At 38.9% G+C, this 12,146-nt stretch overlaps 1 protein-coding gene and 1 pseudogene across 1 annotated transcript in view; both read left to right on the top strand.

Moving 5' to 3' along the window:
• LOC104989872 (chromosome unknown open reading frame, human C2orf73) overlaps positions 1-12,146 on the top strand; it is a 26,425-nt gene that overhangs the window by 2,802 nt on the left and 11,477 nt on the right. Inside the window, exons 2-3 of the mRNA XM_010841681.1 lie at positions 1,359-1,566; positions 8,837-8,990. Of these exons, the coding sequence (XP_010839983.1) occupies positions 1,359-1,566; positions 8,837-8,990 (362 nt within the window). The remainder of the gene's footprint in view (positions 1-1,358; positions 1,567-8,836; positions 8,991-12,146) is intronic.
• On the top strand, positions 3,532-3,980 carry LOC104989871 (annotated as a pseudogene).

The following is a 12,146-nucleotide window of genomic DNA, read 5'->3' as shown; positions in this document are numbered from 1 at the left end:
CCAGGAACTGAAGGTAGGCAGTCTGGCTGCAGAAGGGAAGGGAGAATGGCTTGAGTGGCTGAACAGATTAGCGGGAGCAGGGTCACACAGGGTCTCAGAGCTATGATAAGGATGAAGTGCTTTATCGTAAATGCAATGGAAAGCCATTGGGGCTGCTGCTGCGTCGCTTCAGTCGTGTCCGACTCTGTGCGACCCCATAGACGGCAGCCCAGCAGGCTTCCCATTCCTGGGATTCTCCAGGCAAGAACACTGGAGTGGGTGCCATTTCCTTCTCCAATGCATGAAAGTGAAAAGTGAAAGTGAAGTTGCTCAGTCGTGTCTGACTCTAGCGACCCCATGGACTGCAGCCCACCAGGCTCCTCCGCCCATGGGATTTTCCAGGCAAAAGTACTGGAGTGGGGTGCCATTGCCTTCTCTGCTGTAGTGCCACTGGAGGGTTTTAACTGGAAAAACTGACAAGATAGAAGGGACGGACTTGGCTTTGGTTTGAAGTAAGGTAGGGCCATGGACAAGGCTAAACAGAACTACTCACTTTCTCAATAAATTTCGAATATTATTCACTCACCTTCCATGGGTCAGGGCTTTGATTTTTTCCTACATAAAAAGTATCTAAACTCAATATTTTGTTCTTACCTTTATTTTTCAAGTATCTGAAATTTTTTAAAAAGCACCTTTTATAAAGTCTATTACTCATTTGAAAGGAGAAAAACTTTAATAAACTATTACTTTAAAATATTTTTATTTATAACACTTGAAAAAATCAGTAATTTTTATTTTTATTCCAGGGTAGTCATTAGAAGCAAAAAATGATGAGATTGAATTAGCTGTTCTGATGTCTGCACAGTGGTCTCTTACTGAAAAGATAAATAAGTGCTCATTTGGTAGCTTTTGTAACTCTGCTAGGTGAGCCTTTAAAATTAAACAGATGGCTTTGTCACCTCGTCCAGATGACTAAATTTACTACATAACTAACTTAAAGAAGATGAATTAAAATTAGCATGTGACATAGGCACCTGAATAAATACTGTAAACATGATTTGTAAGAATGATCAAATCACTACTCTTTCTTTACTCCAAGCAAATGTCTGTACACTGCATTGGTATAATAGTAATAAAGAATCATGATTAAAACAAGTATCTTTATCTTTTATATGATTTCAAATGAGAGGATACCTTCTCAAATTTTAATTGCACTAGCCCCTAATATTTATTAATAAAGCCTAAATTGTCTTGACACCCGAAATATATTTAAATCTTATTTTATATGATTATCAATCATATAAAATGATATGTTCATTGGAATGAGCACTGAAATGTTCATTGGAATAAAGGATATACAATTTAATTCTGTTTTTCAGACAGCATAAAATAGAAGATGCTGGTATACTGTATGTAACTGAAAAAGAAGAATTCAAACATGAAAAAAAACCTGGAAAAAGTATTCAACATTCAAAACCATGTGTTGGGAGAGGACGTGTATATTATGCTAAATTCATTAACACAAATGTAAGAACATGCAATGAACCAGTTCCCTACATAGATGTCAAAAAAGAGCCAGAAAATCAGGTTGGATTGATGTTCATTACATACAAATATAGATTTAGATTCAGAAATGTTTTGCAGGATCATTTTGTCACAGACTACTTAAAGGATGTGACATATCTCAGACTAATACTTTTTATAATCCAATAGTTAAAAGCAGTAATCTGGAACAATACTCGCAGATAATGTTTGCATACAAACGATGTGTGTGTTTATAGAAGGAATCCAAATAATTGTTTTTCTCAACTGGATCACAGTCACTCAGTGGTGCTTAGGGAGAGGAGGGGCTATTGAAGAAATCTCTTCTAAAATATTGTATGTGTGACAGATATTATAAAATTTTCCATGATACTCAGTAATTCAAATACTTTCTATAAAATAATAGCTACCAATTACTGAAAGTGTGCGATGTGCTAGGAATGAGCTAAGAGTTTCATATAAATTATATCCTTTAATCTGCACAACTATTTCTAGGAGATATTATTGGAAATAGTTTAGTGATAACATGCTCTAATATAGTAAATTAACATAACCTGAGATTACATAGTAAGCAAATGTCACAGTCACATTTCTGACCCAGGACTCTCAGTTTAGCCAAATCACACTTTCATTCACTATTACATTAAATATATTCCATTATCATTTTTTTACAATCAGGTTTGTTGAGGTTTATTGTATTAGTTTCCTATGTTGCTGTTAATGATTACCACAAACTTAAAACCATAGCTTAAAGGAACACAAAGTTATTCTCAACAGTTCCGAAGCTCAAAAGTCCACAGTCAGTCTCATTGGCCACCGGCAGAGCTGATTCCTTCACCAGGCTCTAAGGAAGAACCCACTTCTTGTCTTTCCCACCTTCTAGAGGTTGCTGCATTCCTTGGCTCACAGACCCCTCTTTAAAGCCAACAACATAGCATCTTCAAATCTCTGACTGACTTCCCTGCCTCATTCTTCTAAGGACCCTTGTGATTATACTGGGATCCTTAGAAAAAAATAATCTGGGATAATCTCCCCTTTCCAAGATCGTTAGTCATAGCCGCAAAGCCCCTTTGCCATGTAAGGTTAGGTGTGCCTAGTCATGTCCAACTCTTTGCCACCCCATGGACTGTAGCCCACCAGGCTCCTCTGTCCATGGAATTTTCCAGGCAAGAACACTGCAGTGGGTTGCCATTTCCTACTCCAGGGAAGGTTAGGTGTAGTTTTGATTTAATTTAACATTTCAGTGGCGATTGCTTTTCGCGAGCTCTCTTTACACAGATAACATCAACTACTCATGTCATGAAACAGCACACCACAGCCCTATGTGTGAATGTGAAATAAATAATAAGATAAATAGATAAATAAAGTTTACCTTGGTTTTTAAAAATTAACTGGTTTATAGTAATAATGGCTTTAAAATGAATAAAGAAAATAAAGTTACCTAAATATTTAAATTGACATATATCTGTTATGTATTTTTTTAAGAAAATGTCTTTAGCATACCAGATTGGTTGACTTTACTTATTTGCAAGATTTTTAAATTAAATAATAAATTATAGAGTTCTACATAGGGACATCAAATTGGTGATATTAGAAAAAGTAAAAACAAGTTTCAGCTCTGTTAGTTCCAATGAAAACTAACTTGGTTGTCTTATTGTTTTAATTATTGGTAAATATTGATATTTCAAAGACAATTATACTAGGTCAGTGTTTTACAAATTGTATTTTTTGGAGCACTAACCTTTGGCTATGTGCTCAACAAAATAAAGCTTCACACTCAAATATGCTGTGGAAAAGCTGTATTTTTATATACCCTTCTGAGAGCTTCACAATTCACATCAGTAGATAAAGGTTCTGGGAAATCCTGTGGTAAACTTGTTTAACTTGCTTATCTTTTTATTTGTCAAATCTATTTAACTATGGAAACCTCTTTTATATAATACTTAACATGCTGCAGAACTAGTATTCCACAGAACACAATTCAAGGATAACTGTTGCCTTTTCCCAAAAATGGTGCCGAAGGCAAAGAAGGACGCCCCTGCCCCTCTCAAAGCTGAAGCCAAAGCAAAGGCCAGGAAAGCAGTGTTGAAAGGCGTCCACAGCCACAAACAAAAGAAGATCTGGAGGTCACCCCGCTTCCAACGGCCCAAAACACTGCGGCTCAGGAGGCAGCCCAAATATCCTTGGAAGAGCGCCCCCAGGAGAAACAACGCTGACCACTCACCACCGAGTCAGCTGTGAAGAAAAGAGAGGACAGCAACACGCTGCAGTTCACTGCGGCTGTCGAGGCCACCCAGCACCAAACTAAACAGGCTGTGACAAACTAAACAGGAGCTCTATGACATTGACATGGCTAAGCACGATACCCTACGCAGGCCTGATGGAGAGGAGAAGGTGCATGTTTGACTGGCTCCTGACATGCTGCTTTGCATGTTGCCAACAAAATTGGGATCATTTAAACTGAGTCCAGCTGGCTAATTCCAAATATAAAAGCTTTCACTATTAAAAAAAAAAAAGAGTAACTGTTATTGAGCAAAGTATGAATTGCTTAAAGAGAGGTATTTCTCAGCATTCTTTCTGATCCACAACAAAATACAGAGGAATGTGGATACAATGTAACTCTAATAACAAATTTTTTAAAGCCACGGAGGTCTACTAAAAAACATATGATTATCTATGTGTAAGTTGTTGTCAAAAGTCTGTATTTCCCTAGGAATCCCTACAGTATAATGTTTTGTTCCGCAGACAGCACCCCCATCACCACACCCCCATCATCACCAGCAGTCATCTTGGCCAGGCTGCTCTAGAGCTTGGCTTACCACCTCTAACATTCTCTTAACTAGTTTCTCCAAGATATCCCACTTGCTTTCACTATATCCCCCCAGGATTCTCCCTTAGTTTCTCAAAGAATGGAAGTAATTTTACTGATGCATTTTTGAAGATATTGGGATGACAGAAGTATAATGCAGAGATGGCCTCACAGTGGTTTCCAAGGGTAGCCAAGAGGCCTGCAGTACAACAGCTCTTGGGCATTCCAGGAGCCGGCATCATAGTGAGTCTTGTCATTAGAAATCGCCAGGTACCTTCCTACCATGGAGCCCCAGTGCTGGTCATCCTGGGGCAGGGACCCTGGGCTGGAAGGGAGGATTTCATCCTCTCTCTGGGTCCAAAGTTTGGGGAACAACTTTTTCTTTAGGCAAAACTCCCTCTACAATCTGCAGGATTGTGGTCCGACCCCCAAAACCTAAACAAAGCAATTACAGAGAGGGCCTTTTCCAGTCTCCTTTATCATAAATAACTCCACATCAGCCCCTCACAATCCAATGTAAGTGATTGTACACAGAGTGGTAAAGTTTTATCCTTAGTCCTCCCCTTCAGCATGTAGTAAAGGAAAGAAAATAAGCCTCCACCTTTACCTTTAATCTTTATAATCTGAGCAAATGCTTGGATCAAAAGGGCATGCATGTGTATCTGGGTGCATACATGTTTTCAGTCTTCTAGGAAGGAACCAGACTTTTGGGGCATAGGGCAAACTATCCAGAAAGAGAAAAGATTAAAAAAAGTTTTTGAACTGTAGGATTTCATTCTCGTGAAGTGAGGATTCATCCAAATGATGACACTAATCAGAACACTCACCAACTCCAAGGGTCTTAAAATCATCAATTACAACAGGAAAAATTGCTCATTATTTTCCTTATATGCATCTGTAAAACCAGAGAGACCATTTTGGTAAAATTCTAAATTCAAGTTTTCTTGAAAGGTGAATAATCTCTGCATTAAGGCTAGCTTTTGCGCTATACTCTGGTTTAAGGAAAAAAACTGAAGTCTACCAGACATAGTGGTTCACTCATTCCAGAGTCACTTCTCTAGTAACTTGGATATTAGCAAAATAAATTTCTGATCTACAGAAGATGATATAAAGAATATACCTTAAAACCTTATCATATGGCTTCCCTGGTGGTCCAGTGGTTGGGAATCTGCTTGCCAGGGTGAGAGACACAGGTTTGATCCCTGGTCTGGGAAGATTCACCCACTCCAGTGTTCTTGCCTGCAGAATCCCAGGGACGGGGGAGCCTGGTGGGCTGCCATCTATGGGGTCGCACAGAGTCGGACACGAATGAAGCAACTTAGCAGCAGCAGCAGCAGCTGGGAAGATCCCACATACCGTGGAGCAACTAAGCCTGGGTGCCACAAGAGAAGCCACCACCACCTACTGAAACTAGAGAGTAGCTCTCAACTCGTTCACAACTAGAGAAAGCCTAAACACAGCAATGAAGAACCAGCATAGCGATGAAGCATCAATCAGCACAGCCAAAAATATAAATAAAATAATAATAATCTTTAAAAAAACCTTATCATAGAAGATCTTTCTCAAGATATTTACTTAGAGCCTCTTTTTATTTTTGAGATAATTTAAATAACTTGGTGTTTGTCTGGCTTTGCCTTCCACAGCAGACTTGCGATAGCAGTGCAGCACAGAAATGAGAGGCTCACACCAACAGATGGAGGCAGAACCGGGTGCAGCTCTGCTACCTGGTGGAGATACACTTTGGAGAAGTTACTTCATCTGCCACCAGTTTCTCATCTGTACAGTGTGTGTACACACCTGGTAGAACTGGTACACACCTCAGCACCTTGTGTTGAGAATCAGGGAGAGAAGGCCTAGACCCTGGGACATAAGCACCACAGTAATCACAGAGTAGAGAAGAGCAAGAAGCAGGCACTCTGACAACAGTAAGACGAAACTATTTTGAGCCAGGGAGTTAGAAGATGCCATCTGTGTAGTGATCTGTTCTAGAATTCCTAGGATCCACATCAAGTAGTCTTTTTTGCAATTTACCTTTAAGTTCATTCTGAAAAATGAGGCATTAGCCGGTTTTTCCTACTTTCCAAAATTCTTTGATTTGTGCAAACGTATTCATTTTTACCTCTGGTTACAGGTTGTTACTGGCCCTCATTACCAGTTGCAAAGGGAGGTCTAACTCTTTTCAACTGTGCAGGGCTTAGTTCATGCACATGGTCTTTGGTCCACGTCCATCCTATCCTGTTTTGGGTTTTTTTTTAATCATTTGGGGGCTTCCCTGGTGGCTCAGTGGTAAAGAATCTGCCAGCCAATGCAGGAGACACAGGTTCAGTCCTTGATCTGGAAAGATCCCATATGCCACTGAGCAACAAAGCCCGTGGACCACAACTACTGAGCCTGTGCTCTAGAGCCCAGGAACTGCAACTACTGAACCCATGTTCTGCGACTACTGAACCCCGTGAGCAGAGGGCCCTCTCCAGAGCCCGTGCTCCACAACAAGAGAAGCCACCGCAATGAGAAGCCAGCGCACTGCGACTGGAGAGGAGCCCCTGCTTGCTGAAACTAAGGAAAAGCCAGCGCAGCAATGAAGACCCAGCACAGTCAAAAATAAACAAACAAATAATTGAATCTTTGGGCCATGCCAAACAGCATGCGGGATCTTAGTTCCCCAACCAGGGAGCAAACCCTTGCCCCCTACCTTGGCAGTGTGAAATTTTAACCCCTGGACCACCAGGGAAGTCCCCATCCCGTCTTTTCAGTTTGAAGATAATTTCTCTTAAGGAAGAACCTTGGATTGAATAGCTCTGACTTCAGCTCTAAGCAAGGTACACTACTCCAAATTCTAAGCCTTTCCGTGATTTCTTGCTATAACAGATTTCCTTCCCCAGAATACCCTACTTTTCCTTCCTTTGGTATTTTCGTAACTTTCTGCTATCTAAGCTTCTTGACAATATCCTGACAAGACGACTCCATTAGAGTATGTTTTCTTTGAATCTGCTACTGTGCACCTTTTTATACATACAGGTCTCTTTGGAAATAAAGCTCAGTTGAAAGTTAACTCCCTAATATTGCCATATAGGTTTCTTTAGATGCCTCCTTCTTTTTTAAATCAATGCAGCTTCAATTGTATTTTCAGAATTTAACTTACTAGAATTTCATATTTATCGCCCTTGAATCATATTTTAAAGCCTCTGACTGTGCAATAACAGTTCATTTTTTAAAAGGATGATCTCTTCCTTTAAAGCCTCGGGTAGCTGTTTGAATATACCCAAGGTTATTCTCATTCTCTAATATCCAAGAACTCTGAGGTATCACAGTTCCCTTTTCCCAAGGTTCTCTTCTACCTGATCAACCAGATGAAAAATTTTTTAGTCAGTTCTAAGACAGAAGATCAGCCCTGGGTGTTCCTTAGAAGGAATGATGCTAAAGCTGAAACTCCAGTACTTTAGCCACCTCATGAGAAGAGTTGACTCATTGGAAAAGACTCTGATGCTGGGAGGGATTGGGGGCAGGAGGAAAAGGGGATGACAGAGGATGAGATGGCTGGATGGCATCACTGACTCGATGGACGTGAGTCTCAGTAACTCCAGGACTTGGTGATGGACAGGGAGGCCTGGCGTGCTGCGATTCATGGGGTCGCAAAGAATCAGACACGACTGAGCAACTGAACTGAACTGAACTGAACTGAAGACAAGTAACAATTCACCTCACTGCTTTCTCAGCTTCTAAGAGATCAAATTATCAAATGGGCTAATGTAGAATCTTCACTTGCTTCATACTTAGGTCATGTTTTATTATGAAAAATTCAGTAACACTGGAGAAATTTCTGCTTAGAACAAAATTTTTCAAACTGAGTCATTAGTGAGTTATAAATCCATGTGAACTGCAACCAGCTTTATGAAATGAAAATAAAAAAGTAATATAATAGAAAAATAGCCAAGTGCACTGCATGTCATAAAAGTAAGTATTGTTTTGTGAAACCTAGTTTTATGTGAACGTATGCAGTGGGTACTCTTGCATGACATAAAATGTATTCTGTGGTAGGGGTCATGGACTAAAAACTTTAAAAAACCATTATCTTAGATGATAATACATTATTTGTATTGCTGAAAGGAAAAGAACAGAATGTAAATTTTAGGTTAAATCATGTTTACCATGTTAATACATAGGCATACATGTGTACATATATATATAACAATAGTACAAAACATAGAAACATAACTATTCTGTTGATTTTTACCACTCCATCTGTGGATATAAGGTAGTTTAAGAACTTAGCTGCTGTATTTTAGCTAACAGTATGTGATAATGCATTTTTAGATGCCTTTTAAGAAATATAGCCTTTGTGAAAATACTCAATATATTTATTCCTAGATTTCAGAACTGTATTTTAGGACTAGAAAAATCCAGTAACTTGTTGAATCAAATTACTAAACATTCACAGACATCAAACAGCACATGAAAATATCTTATAATATCCAATGTTATGTTTCCATTTTCCTTCCCATGAAGGGTGACTGGTGGCCACATGGTAAAGGGCTGGAAAATCCCTTCCAACCACCTTATGACACTAAGAGCACCCAGAGGAGTGACTTTAAGAAGCCAACATGCCCATTGGTTTCTCCAGTCAAACACAGCAAGTTGCAAAAGCCTTCTTACGGAATAGGTAAGGTTAGCACGTCTCCATTGTCTCAAGTTACTGCTATCAAATTAAGATGTATTAGATGTGCTTTTACCTCCTGGGGAAAAACAGTCCTCTACAGGAGTTGAAAATATACATGCAGCAAGTGCAGCCCTTGACAAGTTTGTTTCTCATCCCTTCCTGGTGGACGATTTAACTCTAAACATGTTTAATATAACATAATGAAAATTGTAATGATCATTGATAACACTAGCCTCCAAGTCAGAAATTTAGTGGCATTCTGCACATTATTGCCAGCAAACTTTTAAAACTGTAACTGTTAAAATAGGAGGCAACTCTAACAAGCAGTATTTCTCAAAGTGCACACTGAGGGACACTAGTTTTTCTGATGTTTATAGATACTGCTCAAAAAAAAAAAAAAAAAAACAGGGAAAAACTGAATTTAGAAAGTTAAACAGTTTTTGTCTTACTACAGAAATCTTAAAACCCTTATTCTAAGCATAAGCATAATAAATTTCCAAGAAGAGGAATGAAGTATGCTATGTTTGAATGTTAAAAGACAACTTCATCCTTTTCAGAAGATCATCTACATGACTGGTATCTCACAAAACATAATTAAGGAAATACTGTTCTATACACTATTCATATATTTTGAGATCTAAAATTTGTTTTACCTGATGGCATCATTATCATATCTAAGTCTTTCACATTTATTCAAGTTGTTTCTCAACCCAGTTCTACTCATCTCTGCCACAGGAGTAGGATTTTTTAGCAAGCCTTTTTTTTTTCCCCACATTTACTAACTCACTTTTATCATAATAAGAAATGATTTCTATTTTTCTAAGCCAACTAAAAAAGTCTAGGTCAATTGACTGTACTGGTGAAATGAAGTAAAACATGGCTCCCTCCTCCCCCAAATGACTACCAAAAAAAAAAAAAAATCACTTGAGTCCTTTCACTTAAGTGAATTGTATTTGATCAATGACACTAATATCAATACATGTTTAGAGATAATAGTGCTTCACATTTTCAAGGCTGAGTGGCAGTTTACCATGGTCTGGGAAGAGCCTAGGTAATTACCTATAAAGAAAGAACCATTTCTGTTTTCTCTTGTCCCGAATGTGAATCTTCATCAGTATTAATTAACTAGAATACTTCCAATAAAAAAACTGCAGTTTATGTATGTTTAAGGGTTTATTTGGGAATACAATTTTTAATAATTCTCTTTTTTGACCCCATGGACTGCATTAGTAGCCCGCCAGGCTCCTCTGTCCATGGGATTTCCCAAGCAAGAATACTGGAGTGGGTTGCCATTTCCTTCCCCATTTAGCAAGTCTTCAAGCCGGCATCAAGCTTGCCAGGAGAAGTATCAATAACCTCAGATATGCAGATGACACCACCCCTATGGCAGAAAGTGAAGAAGAACTAAAGAGCCTCTTGATGAAAGTAAAAGAGGAGAGTGAAAAAGTTGGCTTAAAACTCTACAGTCAAAAAAGATCATGGTATCTGGCCCATCACTTCATGGCAAATAGATGGGAAAATAATGGAAACAGTGACAGACTTTATTTTCTTGGGCTCCAAAATCACTGTGGATAGTTACTGCAGCCACAAAATTAAAAGATGCTTGCTCCTTGGAAGAAAAGCTAGGACAAATCTAAACAGCATGTTAAAAAGCAGAGACATTATTTTGCTGACAAAGGTCTGTATAGTCAAAACTATGGTTTTTCCAGTAGTCATGTATGGATGTGGAATTTAGACCATAAAGAAGGCTAAGTGCCAAAGAATTCATGTTTTTGTACTGTGGTGTTGGAGAAATCTCCTGAGAATCCCTTGGACAGCAAGGAGATCAAACCAGTCAATCCTAAAGGAAATCAACCCTCAATATTCATTGGAAGGACTGATGCTGAAGCTGAAGCTCCAATACTCTGACCACCCAATGCAAAGAGCCAACTCACTGGAAAAGATCCTGATACGGAAAGACTGAAGGCAGGAGATGGGGACGACAAAGGATGAAATGGTTGGATGGCATCACCAATTCAATGGACGTGAGTTTAACCAAACTTGGGGAGATGGGGAAGGTCAAGGGAGTCTGGTGTGCTGCATTCCATGGGGTGGCAAAGAATCAGAAATGACTGAGTGACTTAACAACAAATAGAAGTACAGGATCAAGTCCGAACAAAAATGAATTTATTGAGTACCCTCTCTGTTCTCACCCTATACAAAAGTTCACAAGATACATATTAAATTTTCTGAACACAACAGTATGCAGTGAAGGATTGCTTTGAGGTCAACAGTTCCTCAGCTGTAGCCTTCTGGCCTCAGTGACTGGCCAGTCTAGTTAAGAATACAAAAAGCAGCTAGACTGAAGGTCAGATATTAGAAAATGGTCATATTTAACATGATTTCTACCTCAAGAGAGGCAATCAATAGGGAGGGCAAACCATGAGATAATCTATAACAATGGTGTCTCTTTTAGGAATGTAATAAAGTTTCCACTTCTAATTCAAGATGGTAGACTGAGCAGAAACATCTAAATCCCCTGCCTCCCACAACCCTATTACATGATACCAAAGCAGTCAACCCACAAAAGACCCATAAAAGTGAGAAGAATGAAAGGAAGAGCTTTCTGACATGTGAGGAGGAATGGAAGACTGTTGATGGATAAAAGACAGCAAAGAAGCAATAATCTAGAATATACAGAAGGAGACGCAACAAAGAAGAGACAATCTGCCTGAAAAAAAACAGAAGTGTCTGAAGGCTCAGCCAGGAGACAAAGCAAAATGCAAAGTGTGGAGGGAGAATTAGAGGGTTATTCAAATAACTTCTCCAGTCATGAGCACTGTACCCTCTCCCCACATTGGCTGCTAGAGTCCAGTGTTTCAGCCAGATGTCAACTACCACACTAGTCAGTTCAGTATTTCAAACTGGTCTTCTCTCCTATTCTTAACTTATGAATGGACAACCAAAGATTAGAATTATGCCAAATTATAAATTCTTTAGTTTGGAGCAAAAAGTCAAGAAAATATCACAGAGCACAAAAAAACAAAAACTTTAGAAAATATAAGAGAATAAAAACAAAATAGAGAATCATTCTTGGAGTTCCAACTCTTCTGGAGCTCCAGAAAAGAGTAAATATAAAAGAGAGAGAATTATCCACACATAACATTTATTGAAAGTGAA

The sequence above is a fragment of the Bison bison genome, unplaced genomic scaffold (genome assembly GCF_000754665.1).
Source record: "Bison bison bison isolate TAMUID 2011002044 unplaced genomic scaffold, Bison_UMD1.0 scf7180017864166, whole genome shotgun sequence".
Classification (NCBI taxonomy): domain Eukaryota; kingdom Metazoa; phylum Chordata; class Mammalia; order Artiodactyla; family Bovidae; genus Bison; species Bison bison.
The sequence above is the reverse complement of the archived record's forward strand: the minus strand, read 5'-3'. Positions and strand labels throughout refer to the sequence as shown.